Genomic DNA, 24,985 nt, shown 5'->3' with positions numbered 1-24,985 from the left:
TCTTTTGTGGTACTTGTAGTATCAGAAATATGTAACACCTCCTTCATTGCCTTTAACGTGTGGCCCTAATAAGGAATACGTTTGTTTATTCACCGTCGACACTGGATTCAGTGTCCCTGTCTGTGTCTGTGTCGACCGACTAAAGTAAACGGGCGTTTTAAAACCCCTGACGGTGTTTTTGAGACGTCTGGACCGGTACTAATTGTTTGTCGGCCATCTCATGTCGTCAACCGACCTTGCAGCGTGTTGACATTATCACGTAATTCCCTAAATAAGCCATCCATTCCGGTGTCGACTCCCTAGAGAGTGACATCACCATTACAGGCAATTGCTCCGCCTCCTCACCAACATCGTCCTCCTACATGTCGACACACACGTACCGACACACAGCACACACACAGGGAATGCTCTGATAGAGGACAGGACCCACTAGCCCTTTGGAGAGACAGAGGGAGAGTTTGCCAGCACACACCAAAAACGCTATAATTATATAGGGACAACCTTATATAAGTGTTTTCCCTTATAGCATCTTTTTTATATATTTCTAACGCCAAATTAGTGCCCCCCCTCTCTGTTTTAACCCTGTTTCTGTAGTGCAGTGCAGGGGAGAGCCTGGGAGCCTTCCCTCCAGCCTTTCTGTGAGGGAAAATGGCGCTGTGTGCTGAGGAGATAGGCCCCGCCCCTTTTTCGGCGGCCTCGTCTCCCGCTCTTAACGGATTCTGGCAGGGGTTAAATATCTCCATATAGCCTCCGGAGGCTATATGTGAGGTATTTTTAGCCAAAATAGGTATTCATTTGCCTCCCAGGGCGCCCCCCTCCCAGCGCCCTGCACCCTCAGTGACTGCCGTGTGAAGTGTGCTGAGAGGAAAATGGCGCACAGCTGCAGTGCTGTGCGCTACCTTTAGAAGACTGAGGAGTCTTCTGCCGCCGATTCTGGACCTCTTCTTACTTCAGCATCTGCAAGGGGGCCGGCGGCAAGGCTCCGGTGACCATCCAGGCTGTACCTGTGATCGTCCCTCTGGAGCTGATGTCCAGTAGCCAAGAAGCCAATCCATCCTGCACGCAGGTGAGTTCACTTCTTCTCCCCTAAGTCCCTCGTTGCAGTGATCCTGTTGCCAGCAGGACTCACTGTAAAATAAAAAACCTAAGCTAAACTTTTCTAAGCAGCTCTTTAGGAGAGCCACCTAGATTGCACCCTTCTCGGCCGGGCACAAAAATCTAACTGGCTTGGAGGAGGGTCATGGGGGGAGGAGCCAGTGCACACCACCTGATCGGAAAGCTTTACTTTTGTGCCCTGTCTCCTGCGGAGCCGCTATTCCCCATGGTCCTTTCAGGAACCCCAGCATCCACTAGGACGATAGAGAAACCCCCGTATCCTTTATTACATCATGCCCTACTTCACGATATTTTATAAATGTGCCCCTAAAAGAGATGAGGGGATGGAAGGATAGCTAGGCAAAAAAAACTGCTGATACACAGCAGACCAGATCTGACCATATGTTCATGCAGAGAGGTGAAGGACTAATATTATATTCCTAGTAGATGCCGTCACAACAGTTGACGAAACAGTCTATATGTACAGTTCAAGACTACCACAATAGACAGTTATTTATACACAACTGTGTATAACACCCCTTATACAGTAGGTACACTACCTAGGCAAAGAATGGCTCACTAGCATTATGCATTGTACGTATCTATCCATATTAACATGATTATTTTAAGGCCGAACTTACTTAAAAATTAGTGAACACATTCCAGCCCTGGTGTTAAAAATAAAACTATTTGTCTCTTCTTGATAGACTGTCTCATAAAAGCAAGCCTCAATAGTTTTCCCTGTTGCTACATAATTATACTTTGCGAGAATATATATTTCAGCTGAAAAAGTGAAGCAAGCTGAAACATAAGACATGCCGCAATGATTTCCACACAATTCTCTTTTTCACTTGCATATGAGCCGCCACATAAGTAGTAATAAAATGGGGCAGCATTTTTTTTCTTTTTTTATATGAGCCTGGCTGATATAATCTATTTTCTTAGGAATTAAATAGTCTAACATTGTGGATTGTTCTGGATGGAGTCTTATTGTTACAAGCTGATTTGATTACATTTTTACTTGGGTAATTTAGTATTTTTGTTCAGATTTTTTGCCAGCAATATAATAGGATTTTGGTTACCTACCGGTAAATCCTTTTCTCGTAGTTCGTAGAGGATGCTGGGGTCCACATTAGTACCATGGGGTATAGACGGGTCCACCAAGAGCCATTGGCACTTTAAGAGTTTGAGAGTGTGGACTGGCTCCTCCCTCTATGCCCCTCCTACCAGACTCAGTCTAGAAACTGTGTCCGAGGAGACTGACATCTTCGAGAGAAGGATTTAACACAGATAGTGGCGAGATTCATACCAGCTCACACATATTAAGCATATCAAGCTAACTTAGCTTGAAAACTCAGCAACCGCTGAAACATTACTTACCAAGTAACAATGCAGTATTCAACTAAAACGAAGTTGTACTTAACCAAATAACGATAGTAGGAAAACGAAGCGCTGGGCGGACGCCCAGTATCCTCTATGGACTACGAGAAAAGGATTACCGGTAGGTAACCAAAATTCTATTTTCTCTTACGTCCTAGAGGATGCTGGGGTCCACATTAGTACCATGGGGATGTACCATGGGGAGCTCCCAGAACGGGAGGGAGAGCGCGGAGGTTCCTGCAGAACTGACTGGCCTCTGATGATCTGAAGTTCAGTCAAAGTATCGAACTTGTAGAACTTTGCCAACGTGTTCGACCCAGACCAAGTTGCAGCTCGGCAAAGTTGTAAAGCAGAGACACCCCGGGCAGCCACCCAGGAAGACCCCACCTTACGAGTAGAGTGGGCCTTGACAGTCGTAGGACACGGCAATCCTGCCGTAGAATACGCATGCTGGATAGTGAACCTGATCCAGCGAGAGATAGTCTGCTTAGAAGCAGGACACCCAATTTTCTTGGGATCATACAGGACAAACAGAGAGTCCGATTTTCTGTGACAAGCAGTCCTTTTCACATAGATTTTCAGAGCCCTTGCAACATCCAAGGACTTTGATGAAATTGAGGAGTCAGTAGCCACTGGCACCACAATAGGTTGGTTGATATGAAATGCCGACACAACCTTCGGAAGAAACTGCTGACGTGTCCGGAGCTCAGCTCTATCTTCATGGAAGATCAAGTATGGGCTTTTACAGGACAAAGCCCCCAACTCCGACACACGTCTAGCAGAAGCTAAGGCCAACAACGTGACTGCCTTCCATGTAAGAAATTTGACCTCAAACTCCTGTAGAGGCTCGAACCAGTCCGATTGGAGGAACTGCAACACCACGTTAAGGTCCCAAGGTGCCGTAGGCGGAACAAAGGGAGGTTGGATGTGCAGAACTCCCTTCAAAAAGGTCTGAACCTCAGGGAGGGCAGCCAACTGTTTCTGGAAGAAAATGGACAGGGCCGAAATCTGGACCTTCACAGATCCCAACTTCAGGCCCATATCCACACCAGCTTGTAGGAAGAGGAGAAACCGTCCCAGTTGAAACTCCACTCACACCAAGACACATATTTCTTCGAAATACGCTGGTAATGTTTAGACGTTACTCCTTTCCTAGCCTGTATTAGGGTAGGAATAACCTTGTTCGGAATGCCCTTTCGAGCTAGTATCAGGCGTTCAACCTCCATGCCATCAAACGTAGCCGAGGTAAGTCTTGATAGGCGAACGGCCCCTGCTGCAGCAGGTCCACCCGAAGAGGAAGAGGCCTCGGCTCTTCTTGCAGTAGATCCAGAAGATCCGCATACCCTTCTTGGCCAGTCTGGAGCAATGAGGATCGCTTGAACCCTTGTTCTCCTTATGAACTTTAGAACTCTTGGGATGAGTGGAAGTGGAGGAAACACGTACACCGACTGGAACACCCACGGAGTCACTAGGGCGTCCACCGCAACTGCTTGCGGGTCCCTCGACCTGGAACAATACGGCCGAAGCTTTCTAGTTGAGACGAGAGGCCATCATGTCGATCTGGGGTACGCCCCAAAGACCTGTTACCTCCTTGAACACCTCCGAATGGAAACCCCACTGCCCTGGATGGAGATCGTGTCTGCTGAGGAAGTACGCTTCCCAGTTGTCTACTCCCGGAATGAAGATTGCTGACAGCGCCAACGCATGCTTTTCTGCCCAGAGGATGATTCTTGTTACCTCTGACATTGCAGCTCTGCTCTTCGTTCTGCCCTGTCGGTTTATGTAAGCCACTATTGTCACATTGTCTGACTGCACTTGAACGGCCCAATTTCTCAGAAGATGGGCCGCTTGAAGAAGACAGTTGTAGATGGCTCTTAGTTCCAGAATGTTTATCGGCAGGCCGGCTTCCAGACTTGACCACCTTCCTTGGAAGGTTTCCCCTTGAGTGACTGCACCCCAGCCCCGGAGACTTGCATCCGTGCTTAGAAGGATCCAATCCTGAATCCCGAACCTGCGGCCCTCCAAAAGGTGAGGCAGTTGCAGCCACCAGAGGAGTGAAATCCTGGCCTTTGGTGACAGATGTATTCTCTGGTGCATGTGTAGATGGGATCCCGACCACTTGTCCAGGAGATCCAGTTGGAAGGACCGAGCGTGAAACCTCCCGTACTGCAGGGTCTCTTAATTGGCCACCATCTTTCCCAGAAGGCGAATGCACTGATGAACCAACACCCGGGTTGGCTTCAGGACATCCCGGACCATTGTTTGGATCACCAACGCTTTTTCCTCTGGACTTCCGTGTTGAGGATCATTCCCAGAAAGGAAAACCTCCGGGTTGGTTCCAAATGTGATTTTGGAAGATTCAGGATCCAGCCATGTTCCCTGAGAAGCTGGGTCATGAGAACAATGGACCATAACAGCTTCTCCTTGGACGATGCTTGTATCAGCAGATCGTCCAGATATGGAATTATGTTCACCCCATGTCTGCGGAGGAGAATCATAATTTCCACCATCACCTGCGGTGGAGAGGTCGAATGGCAGGGCCTGGAACTGAAAATGACAGTCCAACAGTGCGAATTGAAGATAAGATTGATGCGGAAGCCAAATCGGAATGTGGAGGTACGCATCCTTGATATCTGGGGATACCAGGAATTCCCCCTCCTCCAGACCTGATATCACTGCCCTTAGAGACTCCATTTTGAACCTGAACTCCCTCAGAAAGGGGTTTAATGATTTTAAGTTCAGAATGGGCCTGACCGAATCATCAGGTTTCGGTACCACGAAAAGGTTCGAATAGTAACCTTTGTTTTGCATATGAGGTGGCACTGGCACAATGACCTGTGCCTCCACCAACTTCTGGACGGCTTCTTGCAGGACAGTCCTGTCTGCCAGCAGAGCTGGCAAGCCTGATTTGAAAAATCGATGAGGGGGGAGATTTTGAATTTCCAGCCTATACCCCTGAGACACAATATCCTGCACCCAGGGGTCCAGGCCGGATGACACCGACGTGACTGAAATGGCTGAGTCTCGCTCCCACCAGCCCCACTTCCAGGGCGTGCAGTCCACCGTCATGCGGAGGACTTTGGTGTACCTGAAGCAGGTTTCTGTTCCTGGGAACCTGCAGCCGCAGGTTTCTTGGACTTGGGCCGACCTCCCCGAAAGAAGGTGTTGGACGGCTTGGCCTCTCTGGGCTTGGTAGACCAAAAGGGCTGTGATGTAGCTGAAGAAAAGGGTTTCTTCCTAGCAGGTGTAGCAGAGGGAACAAAAGGTGACTTACCAGCCGTAGCCGTGCAGATCCACGCATCTAACGCTTTCCCAAAGAGAGCCAGACCTGTGTAGGGTAGGGTCACCACACTTCTCCTGGATTTTGCGTTGGCAGACCACTGCCGCAACCACAGTCCTCGACGAGCTGATACAGGACATGGAAGAAATTCCCACAGCCATGGAACCCAGGTCTTTCATAGATACTACCAGAAATCCTGCCGAATCCTGAATGTTACGTAAAAACAATTCAACATCACATTTCTCCATAGCATCCAAGTCTTGAAGTAACGTGCCTGACCACTTTACTATAGCTTTGGCAAACCAAGCACTGGCAATAGTGGGACGTAGCACTGCCCCAGAAGCCGTGTACATGGATTTGAGCGTATTATCAATTTTACGATCAGCCGGCTCTTTCAAGACAGTAGATTCTGGAACAGGTAAAACCACCTTTTTTGAGAGTCTGGATACTGACGCGTCAACAATAGGCGGGTTTTCACATTTTTTTCCTATCTTCTACCGGTAAAGGAAATGCCACCAGAACCCTTTTAGGAATCTGGAATATTTTTATCCGGGTTTTCCCAAGCCTTTTCAAAAATAGCATTTAATTCCTTTGACACAGCGAAGGATAGCGAGGCTTTCTTATTTTCAGTGAAGTAAGCCTCCTCAACCTGCTCGGGTGTTGTATCAGCAATATTCAGCACATCTCTAATAGCCTCCATCATCAACTGTACCCCTTAAGCATGTGATGCCGCCCCCCGCAACACATCCCCGTCACTGTTGCCAGCAGCCTCCCTGCAAAATAATAAACTCTAAAATAAACTTTACTAGAGAAACTCTGGAGAGCTCCCCTAGCTGTGACCGGCTCCTCCGGGCACATTTTCTAAACGGAGTCTGGTAGGAGGGGCATAGAGGAAGGAGCCAGCCCACACTCTCAAACTCTTAAAGTGCCAATGGCTCCTGGTGGACCCATCTATACCCCATGGTACCAATGTGGACCCCAGCATCCTCTAGGAAGTAAGAGAAAAGATGTGTTTTTACATGATGGATATGATATCTTCTGATTTTTTTTGTTTTGTCACCCAAAATAGATACTCATACCAATTTCTGGGGTAGGAAAAGTCAAAACTTTTGGACAGTAGCAGCAGAATGGTGATTTTCCATTATCCTATTGCTGCTGTGACCTAAGTTAAGGGTCGGGAAGTAGAGGGCAATGTATTAAGGTAGGGGTGGACAAAATATGGCACGCGGGCCGGATGCGGCCCACAAACCGATCCTGCCCGGCTCGCTACCTCCTACCAGCGCGCAATGACAACTGGCCCGACAGGCTGAGTTGCTTGTGATTGCGCTGCAGCACCTCCGAAGCTGCCGCCAGCGGCGCGGAGGAAATCCTGGTCGCGGGTCTCACGGTCACGTCACGTGATGCCTCACGTCAGCCTGCCTGCTGACCGATGTATTTCCTTTTATTTTTTTACAGAGGACGGGAGCGCAGCCAGGCTGTGTCTGCCTTGGCTGAGGCAGCTGCGTCCTAACGAGAGAGTGGGAGACTGGCTGCCTGTAGGGGGAGCTGCAGCGGTAGAGCGCAACTCCTCTCAGGCAGTTCTCACAAGGGGGAGATGTACTAAGCCTGAAAAGTGATAAATATCACTGTGATAAAGCACCAGCCAATCGGCTCCTAACTGCCATGTCACAGGCTGTGTTTGAAAAATGACAGTTAGGAGCCGATTGGCTGGTGCTTTATCACAGTGATATTTATCACTTTTCAAGCTTAGTACATCTGGCCCAAGGGGTTTTAATGGAGCTCGACGAGGTGCAAGGGTAGCGCCAAAGGAGAAAAGGCTGAACTAGTGACTGGCTGTCTCCGGCGCTGTCACTGACTGCGGTACTAGCCAGGTCTGTGCCTCACAAATCAGGGAGACTCGGTTGTTGGGTGGGGGAGAGGGGGGGGGGGGGGGGAATCTATAATAAATTATGCTGGCTGCGTGTGGCACATACTGTTGTGGCACATACTGCCCCTATTACCACAGCAGTTGTTTTTGTGACATGATGTGTGTATGTTTATGAGGGGGTGGTGGCTACGCTTTATGTAAATGGGGGGGAAGCTGGTAACTTTGCCCAGGGGAATTTGGGGGGGGGGGGGGGGGGTGAGAGTTGGGGCTAAGATGGTAACTTTGCCCAGGAAGGGATGGGGGGGGGGGCAAGAGCTGGTAACTTTGCCCAGGAAGGGATGGGGGGGGAGAAGCTGTTAACTGTGTCCAGGGAGAGAGAGGGGAGCTGCTAATATCATCGATATCAGCATAATACTGGATACTGTTTCTTTGTTTTGTTTTTTTTAAATACTGGCATATAGTGTTTTTTATACATTTAATGTTTATTTTTGTCTGTCCCCATTATTAATATGCAAAAGACTTCGTACATCTCTCCCATAACGCGGAAGGGGGGGGAGGGTGGGGGATTTTGAATATCGGTGGGGCACCCCTCCGATATTCACTGGTAACTGTTCGGTGGTCCCCCAGATTAAATAATTGCCCACCCCTGTATTAAGGGGTGTGAAGGAAGGGGAAGTGCCATTCGGTCAGCTGTCTGGCACACCACATGAGACGTCATGGTGTATCGGCTGCAGAAAAGGGGATGTCCAGAGTTCACACTTGACACTACATCATTGATGGTCCTTAAACACTGGGTGGATAAAGTCTTCATTCTCCTTGCAGGCCAAAAAGATAAATAATAGGTCTTAACAGATTACAGGTCACACACAGAAATAAATGCTTCAAAAAGGTGGCAGCCATGTGGCTTCTTAACACATTACTACCTTAGGTTATGAGGTTGAGGGCCAGGTATAGTTTCAGAATATAGTTAGATGTGTAGGAATGAGAAGGTAATTGGTCAGGATTTGTGAGCAAGAGGCCCAATAAGGCGGAGCTATCACCCCCCCCCCCCCCCCCTTTTTCTTTTTAATGGTTTATTTATAAAATTAGGCATAAAAGATTATACAATCACAAGCATCCAGATGAGAATGGATATACATTGTAGGATCAAGTTTACATCTGGAGTACACAATAATAACAGTGTAAAAAAAACCTGAATAGTCAGCAGCGTTAGACAATCATATATAGCTAATCTGTTAGAAATAGCTACAATAAAAGGATGGTGGGGTCAGAAAAAAGGAGATAGAGAAGAAACGCACAAGCGGGTAAAAGGGGGGGGGGGGCTGCTGGCACAGCGACTTAAAGACTGTGGGACGTCACACAGGCCCATGATATATAGTGCTTCTGTTATGATCTTAATAAACATAGTAGGAGGGGCTAGTTATATGAGGTGCTGTTAGAAATTAGAGACTGTGCACTCAGTGCAGAAAAGAACAAAGTTGTAAGTCCACAGGGCACATGACAGCTACAGTATGCATGGGATTTTGAAAGCCATACCATGGGACCCAAATCTGTAGGAACTATAGGATCTATAAAGAAGTTCTGCAGTAATATTTTCCATACTCGCTAGATACCAGATTTTATCAATAACTAGGCAGAGAGGAAGGGTCTCTATAAGAGTTTCCAATGTAGCGCAACTAAGCATCTAGCTGCATTTAGTACTTAGACCACTAGTTTTCCTGTTGTTGTATCTAATGTCACATGTGGTAGACCCAAGAGAAAGGACCAGCGGTCTTTGGTTATAGGGACGTTGAGCAGTTTACTTATCAAATTAGCAATCATATAACAGTACGATGCAATTTTACGGCATGTCTACCATATATGGATAAAAGAGCCCACTTCCCCGCATATCCCCCCTTTCTTATATTTGGAGAAGGTCTGGTAAACTCCTCAGGCTAACGTTCATAGGTTTCACCTAATTATTTTCTCTACATACTGCTTCTTCTTTCATTTGTATTCTTGTTATCACTATATCCTTTTTACTCTTTTTACTCTCTATCCTTTTGTTTCACCTTTCCCATTACTCCTTATCCTCCCCTTTTCACCCTACTCCCAGTGTCGTCTTTTTTTCCTCCTCCACTCACCAGAGATACAATATAAGTTAGGAGTTGTGTAGAATGCAGAAGGCAGGCAAAATGACAACTGAGCCAGATTTGCATTATGACCAGATAAGCAAGCTCAGGTAACACAACATGCAATCATGAGGTATACAGTCTATATTATATACACAAACAAATACATACAATATAAGAATAACTGTGTCAGTGCTATAATGTATAAGAAGTATACTTACAGTAAATCTCTTCTTTTTTTCTCGATGTTCATCGTAGCTGGGTATATCTACACTGGGACAGCTTACATTCTGATCCATTGTTTAGAATGCTCTTATACAGAGCTGTTGTAGCAATCTTGCATTGGTATATTAATATATAAATTGATCTGAACAGTTACAAAGTTCCAGTAATGAATGAGCTACTTTATCGTTTCATCTTGTTACCTGCAGAAGACAGAAACATATTCCATGGCTATTAATCTACTCTGAAATCTCTCATAATGAAAACACTGTGACATTAGTAGTTTTCTGTGACCTGCCCAGATTTTTTTCATGATTAAAGCGGTACTCAAAACTAGCACCCCCCCCACCCCACCCCACAAATCAAACGGAGACATACATCAAGAAAATGCCTTTGTAAAGTGCTCACATACTGTACTTCTAACAGGGTTGCAACCAATAATACATAAACCACTATATCCACCATACAATTGGTTTAGCTATATGGAAGTCAGAACAGCAATAGGGAAGTCAACAACAGAGAAATCAAAACAGAGAATTGGAGAAGAGGAAGAGATGTAAGGGAGAAGTGAATTAAAGATATCAACTTCATGAAGAAAAGATCTGGAGAAGTTAGAAGTCTGTATATACCTGGACATACACTATACAATTCTAACTTTCAGAGCTGAGGCTGAAATGCTGGCATTTGGGCGCCGGGGGTCAAAATACTGACAGCGGAATTGTGATGGTTAGAATACAGACAGGGGTCGGGTAGGTACGCTAACCCTTACCCCTAACAGTCCCTTACCGCAGGCTACACCTAACCCTAACCCTCCCCGGTGGTTCCTAAAGATAAGACAGCAGCCTAAACTGAACCCTCCCCCACCCGTGCAGCCTGACCCTGACCCTCCCAGTGGCTGCCAAACCTAACCCCCTCTTCCCATAGCCTAACCCTCCCCCCACAGCCTAAAATTAATCCCACCTACCCTCGGCTAATCTCTCTGGCGGCTCCGTAGTCACTCATTTGGGATCTTGGCTGTCGGGATGCTGGCACTGCTATTATGCTCTCATTCGGGATGCCGGTGCCGGGATTGTGCTCTCATTCAGGATGCCGGTGCTGGGATTGTGCTCTCATATGGGATGCCGGTGCCGGGATTGTGCTCTCATTCGGGATGCCGGTGTCGGGATTGTGCTCTCATTCAGTATGCCGGTGCCGGGATTGTGCTCTCATTCGGGATGCCGGTGTCGGGATTGTGCTCTCATTCAGTATGCCGGTGCCGGGATTGTGCTCTCATTCGGGATGCCGGTGCCGGGATTGTGCTCTCATTCGGGATGCCGGTGCCGGGATTGTGCTCTCATTCGGGATGTTGAGATTGTGCTCTCATTCGGGATGTTGAGATTGTGCTCTCAGTCAGGATGCCGGTGCCGGGATTGTGCTCTCATTCGGGATGCCAAGACTGTGCTCTCATTCGGGATGCCGGTGCCGGGATTGTGCTCTCATTCGGGATGCCGATGCTGGGATTGTGCTCTCATTCGGGATGCCGATGCCGGGACTGAGCTCTCATTTGGGATGCCGGGATTGTGCTCTCATTCGGGATGCCGGTGCCGGGATTGTGCTCTCATTCGGGATGCCGGTGCCGGGATTGTGCTCTCATTCGGGATGCCGGTGCCGGGATTGTGCTCTCATTCGGGATGCCGGTGCCGGGATTGTGCTCTCATTCGGGATGCCGGTGCCGGGATTGTGCTCTCAATCAGGATGCCAGTGCCGGGATTGTGCTCTCATTCAGGATGCCGATGCCGGGATTGCGATCGACATTTGACCAATTTGTTGAACAAACGTTTTTGTCCATTTTCCAATATTTGGGAACAAATTGGCAATTGTTATTTGCTCCCATACATTACAAAATTTTCATTCAAACTAGCCAGATTGGACAGATCGTCTGCCAGATAACTGTATAGTGTATGCCCAGCTTAAAGCTAGCATCTCTCCCTATCAGAACCTTACCAAAATTCGCTTTACACTGCATACACAAGACGTGTTGTAATAAGGTCATTGGCTATGTCCAACTGAAAGTAGAGATGTGCGGGTTTAGATTTACCTGGATGTCAAAACGGCAACTTATTGGCTCTCGGATGTCACGTGTTTTGGATAGCCAATAAGAAAAATCCGGATAAATCCAAACTCGAGGCAATTTTGGCGTTTGATCCAAATAAATCCTAACCCGCACATCTCTAACTTAAAGTGTTAATAGTCTCCACTGTTTGGAGAAATTATAGTTTCATGTGACCGATGAGAGCACAGGGAATAGTGGTTTTGTCTAAGTGCCAGCAAAGGCAGATCAAAAAGAAAGCAGAAGCTAGCTAGAATCCAGATTAGAGGAGTTCTGCGACAGGTAACAAGACCCAAGGGGAATAAGAAATACAAATGCTCAATCTCTCCTTAAAGGAATATCTCTGAAACCTCTGTATTTGCCTACTCTGGCAGCCTGCTATGGCCAGTGTCCTATGGAGAGATCTTTTATACTTTAGCGTATCCTTACAGGTGAGAGATTGAACATATACAAGAATATGATTTCCAGTTGTTATGAGACTTAACCCTTTGATATGTGTAACCCTTAGAGATCTGCCATAATAGTGCATGTTTGTGAGTATGGGGCTAATTCAGCAAGCCGTGCAGAAGAACGGAAATCGCTATTTGCCAGTGCGCGCATGAGCGAAGTCTTAAACTGTGATCGCACACGGCAAAATGGCTCTCACTAACATAGTCAGCGACATAGCGATTATATACTAGATGATTTGAACATTTTGCGGCTCCGATCTGTCGGAATCGGGCAAATCGTTTCAAATATCGTCTAGTGTGTACCCAGCTTTATAGGTCCTACACACTGGGCGATGTTACTGAAAGATATGAAAGATCTCGTTCATTAATGAACGAGATACCGTTAATACCTTTCAGTGTGGAGGCACCAGTGATGAACGATGCGCAGCCCCGCGCTCGTTTATTGCTGGTGTCCCGTCGCTTGTGCATGTAGGCCAATATGGATGATCTCGTCCATATTTGCCTGCATTGCTATGGAGCTGGGTGACGGGGGAGTGAAGAAACTTCACTCCCCCCCCCCCGTCACCCGTCGGCGGTATCCGCCATCAGGCAGCTCGGCGGCGGATCGCATAGTGTGTAGGGCCCATTAGACTAAGAACAGACCTCTCTGAATAGAAGTTGAAAAGTCTTTGTAAATACTTTAGGAGGGAGCACTGGAGTCTCTGATAGTGGTAATGCTTAGAGAAACAGTCAGGGCCATGCAAGTTATTTATTTTTAAATATTTTAACATGGTTGTACAGTAATCTCTTCAGTTTCAATTGATATAATGAGCCGTTTGACATATGAAAGTACTGGTAAATATTCTTCTTGTACAAAAATAAATAAATAAACATAAAATCAAATGGCCTATTTTTTATTTTTTGCTTATAAATCAGCTTGATATGTTCTGGCTTTGATTTCGATCACAATATGATCAGGATTGAGGAGTGTGGGAGTTTTAACATGGTAGATTTTAAAGATTCAGTGAGAGATTTACTATCGTTGATATCTGCTGATCAGTGATTTTCAATTGCTGATCGAGCACTGGAAATCGTTTGGCTGATGCAGGCCACATGCGTGAGAGTTTATCACGTTTATCGTGGACCTGCCTTAGCGATGGCTGCCTAGTGTGTTCCCTGCCGGGGAGGTCGTGGCAGCGTACACATGGAGCGATATGACGATATTGCTCAGTGATGTCCCACCGCAGCCGGGCCGTGCATGCAGCTTTTGGATGACAATCCAAATTGAGCTGCATGTACGGCCAACAGCGAGGGTCTGTTACAGACCCGTGGAGCTGTGCATCACTTGGCAGAGGTGGCATACACACTGGCCAATATAGTAAACGCTCAGGAAGAGCAAAATGAGCAACGTTGTGTACTATTATCGCTTGGTGTGTAAGTACTTTAAGTGTTGGTTACAATTCTTAGGTGATGTCAGCAAAAGAATAGAAATAAATGCATACCTGATAAATCTCTGTGGTACTAAAAATGTGTAATTTTGTCTCAGTCGCAGTAAATACCCAAGGTGGCTAAAATGTGATACCACACTCCGGTACTGTATAATGCGCCCAGAACTGTAACGCTGGGTACACACTAGATGTTATGACGTTTTCAGAAAAAAACTGGAACTACAAATCGTCCACGTTGTCCATTGTATATTCAATATCGAGCGCTCCTATGCACCATTCATTGCATCTTCAGATCTGCCTGCGAAGATATCGTTACACATTTTGCTCAAATCATCTAGTGTGTACGCTCTAATGGATATACATATATATGTACAGTATATCGTTAACGACCAAACGATGCCAGATATATTGTTTGTCATTTGAAGGATTGCACAGTGTGTACACAGTGGCGGTTTTAGGTGCGGGCTAGCACTACGACCTAAGGGCACGACCACAGTCACCCCGCCAACTGAACTGCCTGTGCCTGCCCGCACCGTGCTGACTGCCTCCAGCTGATCACCCCTTGATGGCCGCACATCGCCTCCCACTGCCAGCCTCCCGAAGCCCGCCCCGCTACTCACTTCCGTCCAGCATCTGGTTAAGAAAGCGGCAGCCAGGGGGGCCTATATGGCGAGTGCTGCGGCTGGATGGTGAGTGACAGGGATACAGACAGCTGGGCGGAGACAGCTGTGGTGTTAACTAGCTGTACGTCTTGAAGATGGCACCCTGATGGGCCCAAAACGTGACGCTGATACATATACAGCTATGTATGTCATGTTCTTAAGTCGATAATCGGACTTGTTGCTTTAACTGCAAAAATCCTGGAGTGACATGCCTAAAGCGAAGATGCTATCTAGCTTTTCCTAAATGTACCGATGGGGAGTGCCGGATTTCAGTGGAAGATATATATATATATATATATATATATATATATATATAAATAATAAGAATTTACTTACCGATAATTCTATTTCTCATAGTCCGTAGTGGATGCTGGGGACTCCGAAAGGACCATGGGAATAGCGGCTCCGCAGGAGACTGGGCACAAAGTAAAAGCTTTAGGACTAGCTGGTGTGCACTGGCTCCTCCCCCTATGACCCTCCTCCAAGCCTCAGTTAGGATACTGTGCCCGGACGAGCGTACACAATAAGGAAGGATTTTGAATCCCGGGTAAGACTCATACCAGCCACACCAATCACACCGTATAACTCGTGATCTGAACCCAGTTAACAGCATGATAACAGAAGGAGCCTCTGAAAAGATGGCTCACTACAGCAATAACCCGATTTTTGTAACAATAACTATGTACAAGTAATGCAGACAATCCGCACTTGGGATGGGCGCCCAGCATCCACTACGGACTATGAGAAATAGAATTATCGGTAAGTAAATTCTTATTTTCTCTGACGTCCTAGTGGATGCTGGGGACTCCGAAAAGACCATGGGGATTATACCAAAGCTCCCAAACGGGCGGGAGAGTGCGGATGACTCTGCAGCACCGAATGAGAGAACTCCAGGTCCTCCTCAGCCAGGGTATCAAATTTGTAGAATTTAGCAAACGTGTTTGCCCCTGACCAAGTAGCTGCTCGGCAAAGTTGTAAAGCCGAGACCCCTCAGGCAGCCGCCCAAGATGAGCTCACTTTCCGTGTGGAATGGGCTTTTACAGATTTTGGCTGTGGCAGGCCTGCCACAGAATGTGCAAGCTGAATTGTACTACAAATCCAACGAGCAATCGTCTGCTTAGAAGCAGGAGCACCCAGCTTGTTGGGTGCATACAGGATAAACAGCGAGTCAGATTTTCTGACTCCAGCCGTCCTGGAAACTTATATTTTCAGGGCCCTGACTACGTCCAGCAACTTGGAATCCTCCAAGTCCCTAGTAGCCTCAGGCACCACAATAGGTTGGTTTAAGTGAAATGCTGAAACCACCTTAGGGAGAAATTGAGGACGAGTCCTCAATTCCGCCCTGTCCGAATGGAAAATCAGATAAGGGCTTTTACAGGATAAAGCCGCCAATTCTGACACGCGCCTGGCCCAGGCCAGGGCCAACAGCATGACCACTTTCCATGTGAGATATTTTAACTCCACAGATTTAAGTGGTTCAAACCAATGTGACTTTTGGAACCCAAAAAACTACATTGAGATCCCAAAGGGCCACTGGAGGCACAAAAGGAGGCTGTATATGCAGTACCCCTTTTACAAACGTCTGAACTTCAGGGACTGAAGCTAGTTCCTTTTGGAAGAAAATTGACAGGGCCGAAATTTGAACCTTAATGGACCCCAATTTCAGGCCCATAGACACTCCTGTTTGCAGGAAATGTAGGAATCGACCCAGTTGAATTTCCTCCGTCGGGCCTTACTGGCCTCGCACCACGCAACATATTTTCGCCAAATGCGGTGATAATGTTTTGCGGTTACATCCTTCCTGGCTTTGATCAGGATAGGGATGACTTCATCCGGAATGCCTTTTTTCCTTCAGGATCCGGCGTTCAACCGCCATGCCGTCAAACGCAGCCGCGGTAAGTCTTGGAACAGACAGGGTCCTTGTTGGAGCAGGTCCCTTCTTAGAGGTAGAGGCCACGGATCCTCCGTGAGCATCTCTTGAAGTTCCGGTTACCAAGTCCTTCTTGGCCAATCCGGAGCCACGAATATAGTGCTTACTCCTCTCCATCTTATCAATCTCAGTACCTTGGGTATGAGAGGCAGAGGAGGGAACACATACACTGACTGGTACACCCACGGTGTTACCAGAGCGTCTACAGCTATTGCCTGAGGGTCCCTTGACCTGGCGCAATACCTGTCGAGTTTTTCCCAACGGTTTATAATCATGTGGAAGACTTCTGGGTGAAGTCCCCACTCTCCCGGGTGGAGGTCGTGCTGAGGAAGTCTGCTTCCCAGTTGTCCACTCCCGGAATGAATACTGCTGACAGTGCTATCCCATGATTTTCCGCCCAGCGAAGAATCCTTGCAGCTTCTGCCATTGCCCTCCTGCTTCTTGTGCCACCCTGTCTGTTTACGTGGGTGACTGCCGTGATGTTGTCCGACTGGATCAACACGGCTGACCTTGAAGCAGAGGTCTTGCTAAGCTTAGAGCATTGTAAATGTCCCTTAGCTTCAGGATATTTATGTGAAGTGATGTCTCCAGGCTTGACCATAAGTCCTGGATATTCCTTCCCTGTGTGACTGCTCCCCAGCCTCGCAGGCTGGCATCCGTGGTTACCAGGACCCAGTCCTGAATGCCGAATCTGCGGCCCTCTAGAAGATGAGCACTCTGCAACCACCACAGGAGGGACACCCTTGTCCTTGGTGACAGGGTTATCCGCTGATGCATCTGAAGATGCGACCCGGACCATTTGTCCAGCAGGTCCCACTGGAAAGTTCTTGCGTGGAATCTGCCGAATGGGATTGCTTCGTAGGAAGCCACCATTTTACCCAGAACCCTTGTGCATTGATGCACTGAGACTTGGCTCGGTTTGAGGAGGTTCCTGACTAGCTCGGATAACTCCCTGGCTTTCTCCTCCGGGAGAAACACCTTTTTCTGGACTGTGTCCAGGATCATCCCTAGGAACAGAAGACACGTCGTCGGAACCAGCTGCGATTTTGGAATATTGAGAATCCAATCGTGCTGCCGCAACTCTACCTGAGATAGTGCTACACCGACCTCCAACTGTTCCATGGATCTTACCCTTATCAGGGAATCGTCCAAGTAAGGGATAACTAAAATTCCCTTCCTTCGAAGGAATATCATCATTTCGGCCATTACCTTGGTAAAGACCCGGGGTGCCGTGGACCATTCCTACTGCAGCGTCTGAACTGATAGTGACAGTTCTGTACCATAAACCTGAGGTACCCTTGGTGAGAAGGGTAAATTTTGACATGAAGGTAAGCATCCTTGATGTCCCGAGACATCATGTAGTCCCCTTCTTCCAGGTTCGCAATCACTGCTCTGAGTGACTCAATCTTGAATTTGAACCTCTGTATGTAAGTGTTCAAAGATTTTAGATTTTAGAATCGGTCTCACCGAGCCGTCTGGCTTCGGTACCACAATAGTGTGGAATAATACCCCGTTCCCTGTTGCAGGAGGGGTACCTTGATTATCACCTGCTGGGAATACAGCTTGTGAATGGCTTCCAAAACTGCCTCCCTGTCAGAGGGAGACGTCGGTAAAGCCGACTTTTGGAAACGGCGAGGGGGAGACGTCTCGAATTCCAATATGTACCCTTGAGATATTACCTGAAGGATCCAGGGGTCTACTTGCGAGTGAACCCACTGCGCACTGAAATTCATTGAGAACGGGCCCCCACCGTGCCTGAGCTTGTAAGGCCCTAGCGTCATACTGAGGGCTTGGCAGAGGCGGGAAAGGGTTTCTGTTCCTGGGAACTGGCTGATCTCTGCAGCCTTTTTCCTCTCCCTCTGTCACGAGCAGAAAAGAGGAACCTTTTGTCCGCTTGCCAACAAAGGACTGCGCCTGATAATACGGCGTCTTATTTTGAGAGGCGACCTGGGGTACAAACCTGGATTTCCCAGCTGTTGCCGTGGCCACCAGGTCTAAAAGGCCGACCCCAAATGTCCCCTTTCAAAGGCAATACTTCCAAATGCCGTTTTGAATCCGCATCACCTGACCATTTTACTGGTAGAATTGGACAACGCACTTAGACTTGATGCCAGTCGGCAATTATTCCGCTGTGCATCATGCATATATAGAAATGCATCTTTTAAATGCTCTATAGGCAATAATATACTATCCTTATCTAGGATATCAATATTTCCAGTCAGGGAATCCGACCATGCCAACCCAGCACTGCACCTCCAGGCTGAGGCGATAGCTGGTCGCAGTATAACACCAGTATGTGTGTAAATACCTTTTTTGGATACCCTCCTGCTTTCTATCAGCAGGATCCTTAAGGGCGGCCATCTCATGAGAGGGTAGAGCCCTTGTTCTTACAAGCGTGTGAGCGCCTTATCCCCCCTAGGGGGTGTTTCCCAATGCATCCTAACCTCTGGCGGGAAAGGGTATGCAGCCAATACTTTTTAAGAAATTATTAATTGTTATCGGGGGGAAACCCACGCATCATCACACACCTCATTTTATTTCTCAGATTCAGGAAAACTACAGGTAGTTTTTCCCTCACCGAACATAATACCCCTTTTTTTTGGTGGTACTCGTATTATCAGAAATGTATAAAAACATTTTCCATTGTCTCAATCATGTAACGTGTGGCCCTACTGGAAATCACGGTTGTCTCTTCACCGTCGACACAGGAGTCAGTATCCGTGTCGGCGTCTGTATCTGCCATCTGAGGTAACGGCCGCTTTAGAGCCCCTGACGGCCTATGAGACGTCTGGACAGGCACAAGCTGAGTAGCCGGCTGTCTCATGTCAACCACTGTTTTTTTATATAGAGCTGACACTATCACGTAATTTTCAACAGTACATCCACTCAGGTGTCGACCCCCTAGGGGGTGACATCACTGTTACAGACACTCTGCTCCGTCTCCACATCATTTTTCTCCTCATACATGTCGACACAAACGTACCGACACACAGCACACACACAGGGAATGCTCTGATACAGGACAGGACCCACTTAGCCCCTTGGGGAGACAGAGGGAGAGTTTGCCAGCACACACCAGAGCGCTATATATGTATAGGGACAACCTTACAATAAGTGTCTATCCCTTATAGCTGCTTATATCTGTTATTTTGCCAAATAAGTGCCCCCCTCTCTTTTTTACCCTGTTCTGTAGTTGCAGGATGCAGGGGAGATTCTGGGAGCCTTCCTACCAGCGGAGCTGTGTGGGAAAAATGGCGCTGTGTGCTGAGGAGATAGGCCCCGCCCCCTTCACGGCGGGCTCTTCTCCCGCTTTTTTCTGGAAAACTGGCAGGGGTTAAATACATCCATATAGCCCAGGAGCTATATGTGATGTATTTTTTGCCAAATAAGGTAAATTCATTGCTTCCCAGGGCGCCCCCCCCCAGCGCCCTGCACCCTCAGTGACCGAAGTGTGAAGTGTGCTGAGAGCAATGGCGCACAGCTGCAGTGCTGTGCGCTACCTTATGAAGACAGGAAAGTCTTCTGCCGCCGATTTATGGACCTCTTCTTGCTTCAGCATCTGTAAGGGGGCCGGCGGCGCGGCTCCGGGACCCATCCATGGCTGGGCCTGTGATCGTCCCTCTGGAGCTAATGTCCAGTAGCCTAAGAAGCCCAATCCACTCTGCACGCAGGTGAGTTCGCTTCTTCTCCCCTTAGTCCCTCGATGCAGTGAGCCTGTTGCCAGCAGGTCTCACTGAAAATAAAAAACCTATTTAAACTTTTACTCTAAGCAGCTCAGGAGAGCCACCTAGATTGCACCCTTCTCGTTCGGGCACAAAATCTTAACTAAGGCTTGGAGGAGGGTCATAGGGGGAGGAGCCAGTGCACACCAGCTAGTCCTAAAGCTTTTACTTTGTGCCCAGTCTCCTGCGGAGCCGCTATTCCCATGGTCCTTTCGGAGTCCCCAGCATCCACTAGGACGTCAGAGAAATATATATATATAAATAAGAGAGAGAGAGAGAGAGAGAGAGAGAGAGACTCAACCTGCCGCAATGTGTGTAAGAGGATCTACCTGCCACAAAGTGTATAAGGGGCTCTGCCTGGCGTAATGTGTATAAGGGGCTCTACCTGGCATGTATAAGGTGTACTACTGTGTGGTGTAAGGAGACCATGCCTCCCCTCCCAGTGTTCCGCAGTCGGAAAGGGAGGGGTGCAGTTGGTAGGCTCCCTGTCACTAGCAGCTCTGTGGCGAATAGACGCTGTGCGCTACTGACGGGTGACAGAGGGAATGGGGGCATGCCAGCAGCTCACAATGCATTGGGCATGCTCCATCGCCACGCCCTCTTTTGTATAGGCCACACCCCCTTTTGGCGGGCGTGCGAGATGTTCCACTTCCATATTTCACGATGTTGGGAGGTATAATTGACTGACGGAAACTACTGTACGGTGTAATGTGAATTGGTACTATTCTGTGGCCACGCCCTATTCACGAAGCCACGCCCCCAATATTATTTACATGCGCGGTACATGTTTTGAATGTGGGTGGGTAGGGGGCACCAAAAGAAACGTTTGCCCTGGGCGCCACAAGGTCTAGAACCAGTCCTGTATGTACGTACTATATTGTTTGTTCTGGGGATGGAGGGAAATTGGGATGACCATCGCGTCATCTGCACATCATCTAGTGTGTATCCAGCTTAATACCATGTAATCTTCTAGTAGGCCAGACACACCCAGGCATATGTCACACACACTCTGGAATTTATTTTGAATAGATTTCTTGGAAGAATATAATGAAAGTATGACTAGATATAGTTTCATTTTCTCTTCATTACACTTTATAAAGCAGAGACACCAGGTCTTGCCCTACAACTTCAAAAGTTATTATTAACATGACAAAGTAATACAGTGTGCATAATTAAACATTACAGTAAAAGTGCAAATAAATAATAGTAACCACTTCATAGCTTTAGAGTTGGGAGCCAAGCAAAAACAAAACTAAACAAAAAAAAGTTATGCAACTGTATCAGGAACACACCATGTTGCAGTGCGAGGGGAGCAAATAAATTAAATTCACGAATTTTTACATGCAGGGCAGTGTTGGCGCTTGAGGTGCGGCTGCAGCACAGTCTGAAATTCAAGTAGGGGAGTCACACCACCTGCCATTGAGTACCGTCTGGCAATGTTTAGCAGTGTTTGGGGTGGCAGTAGGTGTGGCTGCCCTATCTGAATTTTGGACTGTTGTGCAGCCTCTGGAAATGGCACTGCAGGGTAAATACTGACTGCATTTGCATGTATCCCACAAATGCTGGACTGGACAGCTTTATTTTTACACTGCAATTTAATTTTGAGTATGGACACTCACCTCTCAAATCTAAATATCTCTGCACATTTAGAATCTGCCCCACCTGCAGTGTAACATGGTTTTTCCAATAAACACAGGATCTAATTCAGAGGGGGGCACTAATCACATCGCTGCGGCGTCTTTTCACACAGTGGATCTGAGACATTAGGAGTCATCTTTTTTGTTTTACTCCCAACTCAGAATAAGGCCGAATGAGAACAAATATTCTATTGGCCATAGCCAGATTAAGGAGGGAGAGGCAGGGCTTACTGTACCCCAGGCCCCTCTCTGTCAAGGGCCCCCCAGCCGGAGCACACTGACATCACTAGCTCTGCTTCTAGTGCAGCAGCAGAAACAGGCAGCCAGACTGTGAGCAGGACAGTATGAAGTACATGTTTCATGTGATACCGATGGAGCTTCCTGACCAGAGGAGAGATAGGAGGGGGTAGAGAGCTATAAGTGTTTCTACTCCCTCCCACCTGGGTGTCTGAGTCCTGAGCAACCTGCTATCTAATACCCCTTTCACATCTCCAATGCCGGATCCCACCCGGGAATTAGAAACGGGTTCTTCCTGAGTGGGATCCAGCATTGGAGGCTCTCCTACCTCTTTCTGATGGCTTCCAGACCCGGCAATATGCCGGGTCGGTTGCCATAGCGGCGAGGGAAGGGGGGGGGGTGGCGGAGCCAGCAGCGGGGACGGAGGCGGCGCTGGGAGATGAGCTCATCTCCCTATCTTGACCCAGTGAATCAGTTTACAGAGCCACTAACCCGGTATTCAACCTGGGAAATCAGACATGGCGCTTTCATACCACACACTGACCTGTGTCGACCCGGCAATATGCCGGGTCGATACCGGGTTATTTGTGCAGTGTGAAAGGGGTCTAGAGAGAGACACACACAGAGAGTCCTCCTGAGCCATGTCCCAGTGTGTAAGTAGCACAGAAGCTGCTGCTATTGCATTCTTGCAAGATAAATTATATATTTTATTTTTCTGTGTGTTTTAAAGGTTGCTTAAGTTGTCTTTGTTTCACTACAGGAAAACGTTATAAAATAGTTGTCTTTCAATTAGGTGGAGCCATAAACAGTATGCAGGCCTTATTAAACTATTAGTTTAAGGGGTATATTCAATTAAAGTCGGATCCATTCTGACATGTATTTGTCGGAATGGATCCAACAGCCCCTATTCAATCCCATCTAAAATTCGACTTTTTCAAGTCGATTATAGATGGGAACCAGAGGAGGCGAGCCGCAGGGGGACAGCCGGCGGCATCCAGAGGAGATCTGCGCTACTCAGCAGGATGTCACTCAGCCGCCCGACCTCACGGCAGCTTCCACCCGGCTCCAGCAGCGTGCTGGAGCCGGGTGGAAGCTGCCGTGAGGTCGGGCTGGTGAGTGACATCCAGCTGCAGCGCTACTGTAGCGCTGATCTCCTCTGGATGCCGCCGGCTGTCCCCCCGCGGCTCGCCCCCCCTCGCCTCCTCTGGGTCCATCTCATTCCGACATCATTTTGATGTCGGATTAAGATGGCCGAAAACGGGGCCAAAACCTGTCGGATTTGGCCCCGTTTTCGACATCAACACGTGGATCAGCAGCTATTCCGCCGATCCACGTGCTTTTCGTCAAGTCGAATACCTCGACTTGTCGAAAAGCTTTGAATAGGTCGAATCAGGATTCAGCCTTAAAAAGTCGAAAACTACCGTCTTTTCGACAGACGGCAGTTTTCGACTGCAATTGAATATACCCCTAAATCTAATATTCAGCATTGATTTAAAATGTAATATTCACAATCCATACCTCAAAACATGACCCATTCCAGAAGGGACAAAATACTATCTACCTGGACTTAATTTATGATTGCAATCACCTATGTTGAAATACCTTTATTATCAATTAAATAGTTCAACGCCAATCATATATTAAGAGGGAAGTCTAGGTTGAGAGCATTTTGTCCCTCCAAGAATGGGTCATGTTGGGAGGTATGCACACCCTTTACCCCTGGCCACCCTGTCTTTAGTGCAATCCCAAGGCTTACTCCGGCCCTGCTATTAGCTGATACTATTTAGTGAAAATTTACCTAGAACTCTACATCATAAATATCCTTCATTGAAAACAATGCTATCCCATGATCTGTTAGAAGTATTGGATTTTGTGGACACTTTTGCTCATTTACACTGGCTGCATCACCAGACAGCCCAATTGACAACCAGATATATGGGCAATCTGCACAGACACGCAGAATTCCAAAACTGCTGTAAATGTAAAAAGACTCTCTCCTGTACTGAAGCTTCATCTCCAAGGACCTATCTGTCCACAGAAGCTTCTCCAGTCTAAAAAACATAATCGCAATGCAAAACACTACTTTATGCCTGAAATGATAGTTGCCAGTGAACTTTTTTTTTTTTTTTAATCTTTGGTAGCTGCCACTTCTGTTGCTCCCAATGCTGCTGGCTCCAGTCATATGGCCTGCCAATGTAAACTTACAGCTCCTCTTTAGAAAATGTACTTAAGTTTTGTTTATGGACGTCTTCAGAGTGATTTACGTTTTTTCTGTAACTGCACATTTTTCAAAAACTTGATTCTTGTTTTCATATTTAAACACGTTACACTGAGATTCCACTCCAGTTCTGTTGGGTGTCTAAGGCCCTTTACTTAAAAGCTACGCTTTCTTGAATCAGTTTCTAACGTATCAGATTAAAACAGTGAACAGAACTAATAGCCTTACACAAAAAAAAAAAAAAGTATACCAGAATAAAGTGTTCTGTAGTCTAAAGAAGTGGTTAGCACTTTGTACACATTTCTTCTCACACCTCAGGAAACATAGGGCCATATGCAATTGCGGTTGAATTGCAGCAAATGTCGAAAAACGGGGCAAATTCGACACAAAAAAATGATTCGACAATGCAATACAGTAATTTTCGACAAAAAAACGTCCGTTTCAATTTCTACTTTTTGCAATTCAACAGTTGTCAAATTCGACATGTCTGCAATGGTAAAAATGCGGCTTTTTGACAAAAGTATATTCAATTGAAGAATGTCGTTTCGACAACAGTGCTTTTCGACAGTAATTTCGTCAATTTCAGTCCGCCTCATTTTGCTGGCGGAATCTAATAAAAAATTTTAAAAACATGTTTTTTTGTGTTTTTTTTTTATTGC

At 47.1% G+C, this 24,985-nt stretch overlaps 1 protein-coding gene across 6 annotated transcripts in view; it reads right to left on the bottom strand.

Annotated features, from left to right (window-relative positions):
- Positions 1 to 24,985, bottom strand: part of SGK3 (serum/glucocorticoid regulated kinase family member 3) — a 230,589-nt gene that overhangs the window by 108,145 nt on the left and 97,459 nt on the right. For 4 of the 6 annotated variants that reach the window (XM_063923853.1, XM_063923847.1, XM_063923848.1 and 1 more), the window contains exon 2: positions 9,955 to 10,158. In XM_063923853.1, coding sequence (XP_063779923.1) covers positions 9,955 to 10,032 — 78 coding nt within the window. In that variant the 5' untranslated portion in view covers positions 10,033 to 10,158. Of the gene's footprint in view, positions 1 to 9,954; positions 10,159 to 13,974; positions 14,219 to 24,985 lie in introns of all 6 variants that reach the window. The other 2 variants (XM_063923849.1, XM_063923850.1) reach the window with 1 other exon arrangement.

Source organism: Pseudophryne corroboree, chromosome 5 (genome assembly GCF_028390025.1).
Source record: "Pseudophryne corroboree isolate aPseCor3 chromosome 5, aPseCor3.hap2, whole genome shotgun sequence".
Classification (NCBI taxonomy): domain Eukaryota; kingdom Metazoa; phylum Chordata; class Amphibia; order Anura; family Myobatrachidae; genus Pseudophryne; species Pseudophryne corroboree.
Note: the sequence above shows the minus strand (reverse complement) of the source record. Positions and strands in the feature narration are given on the sequence as shown.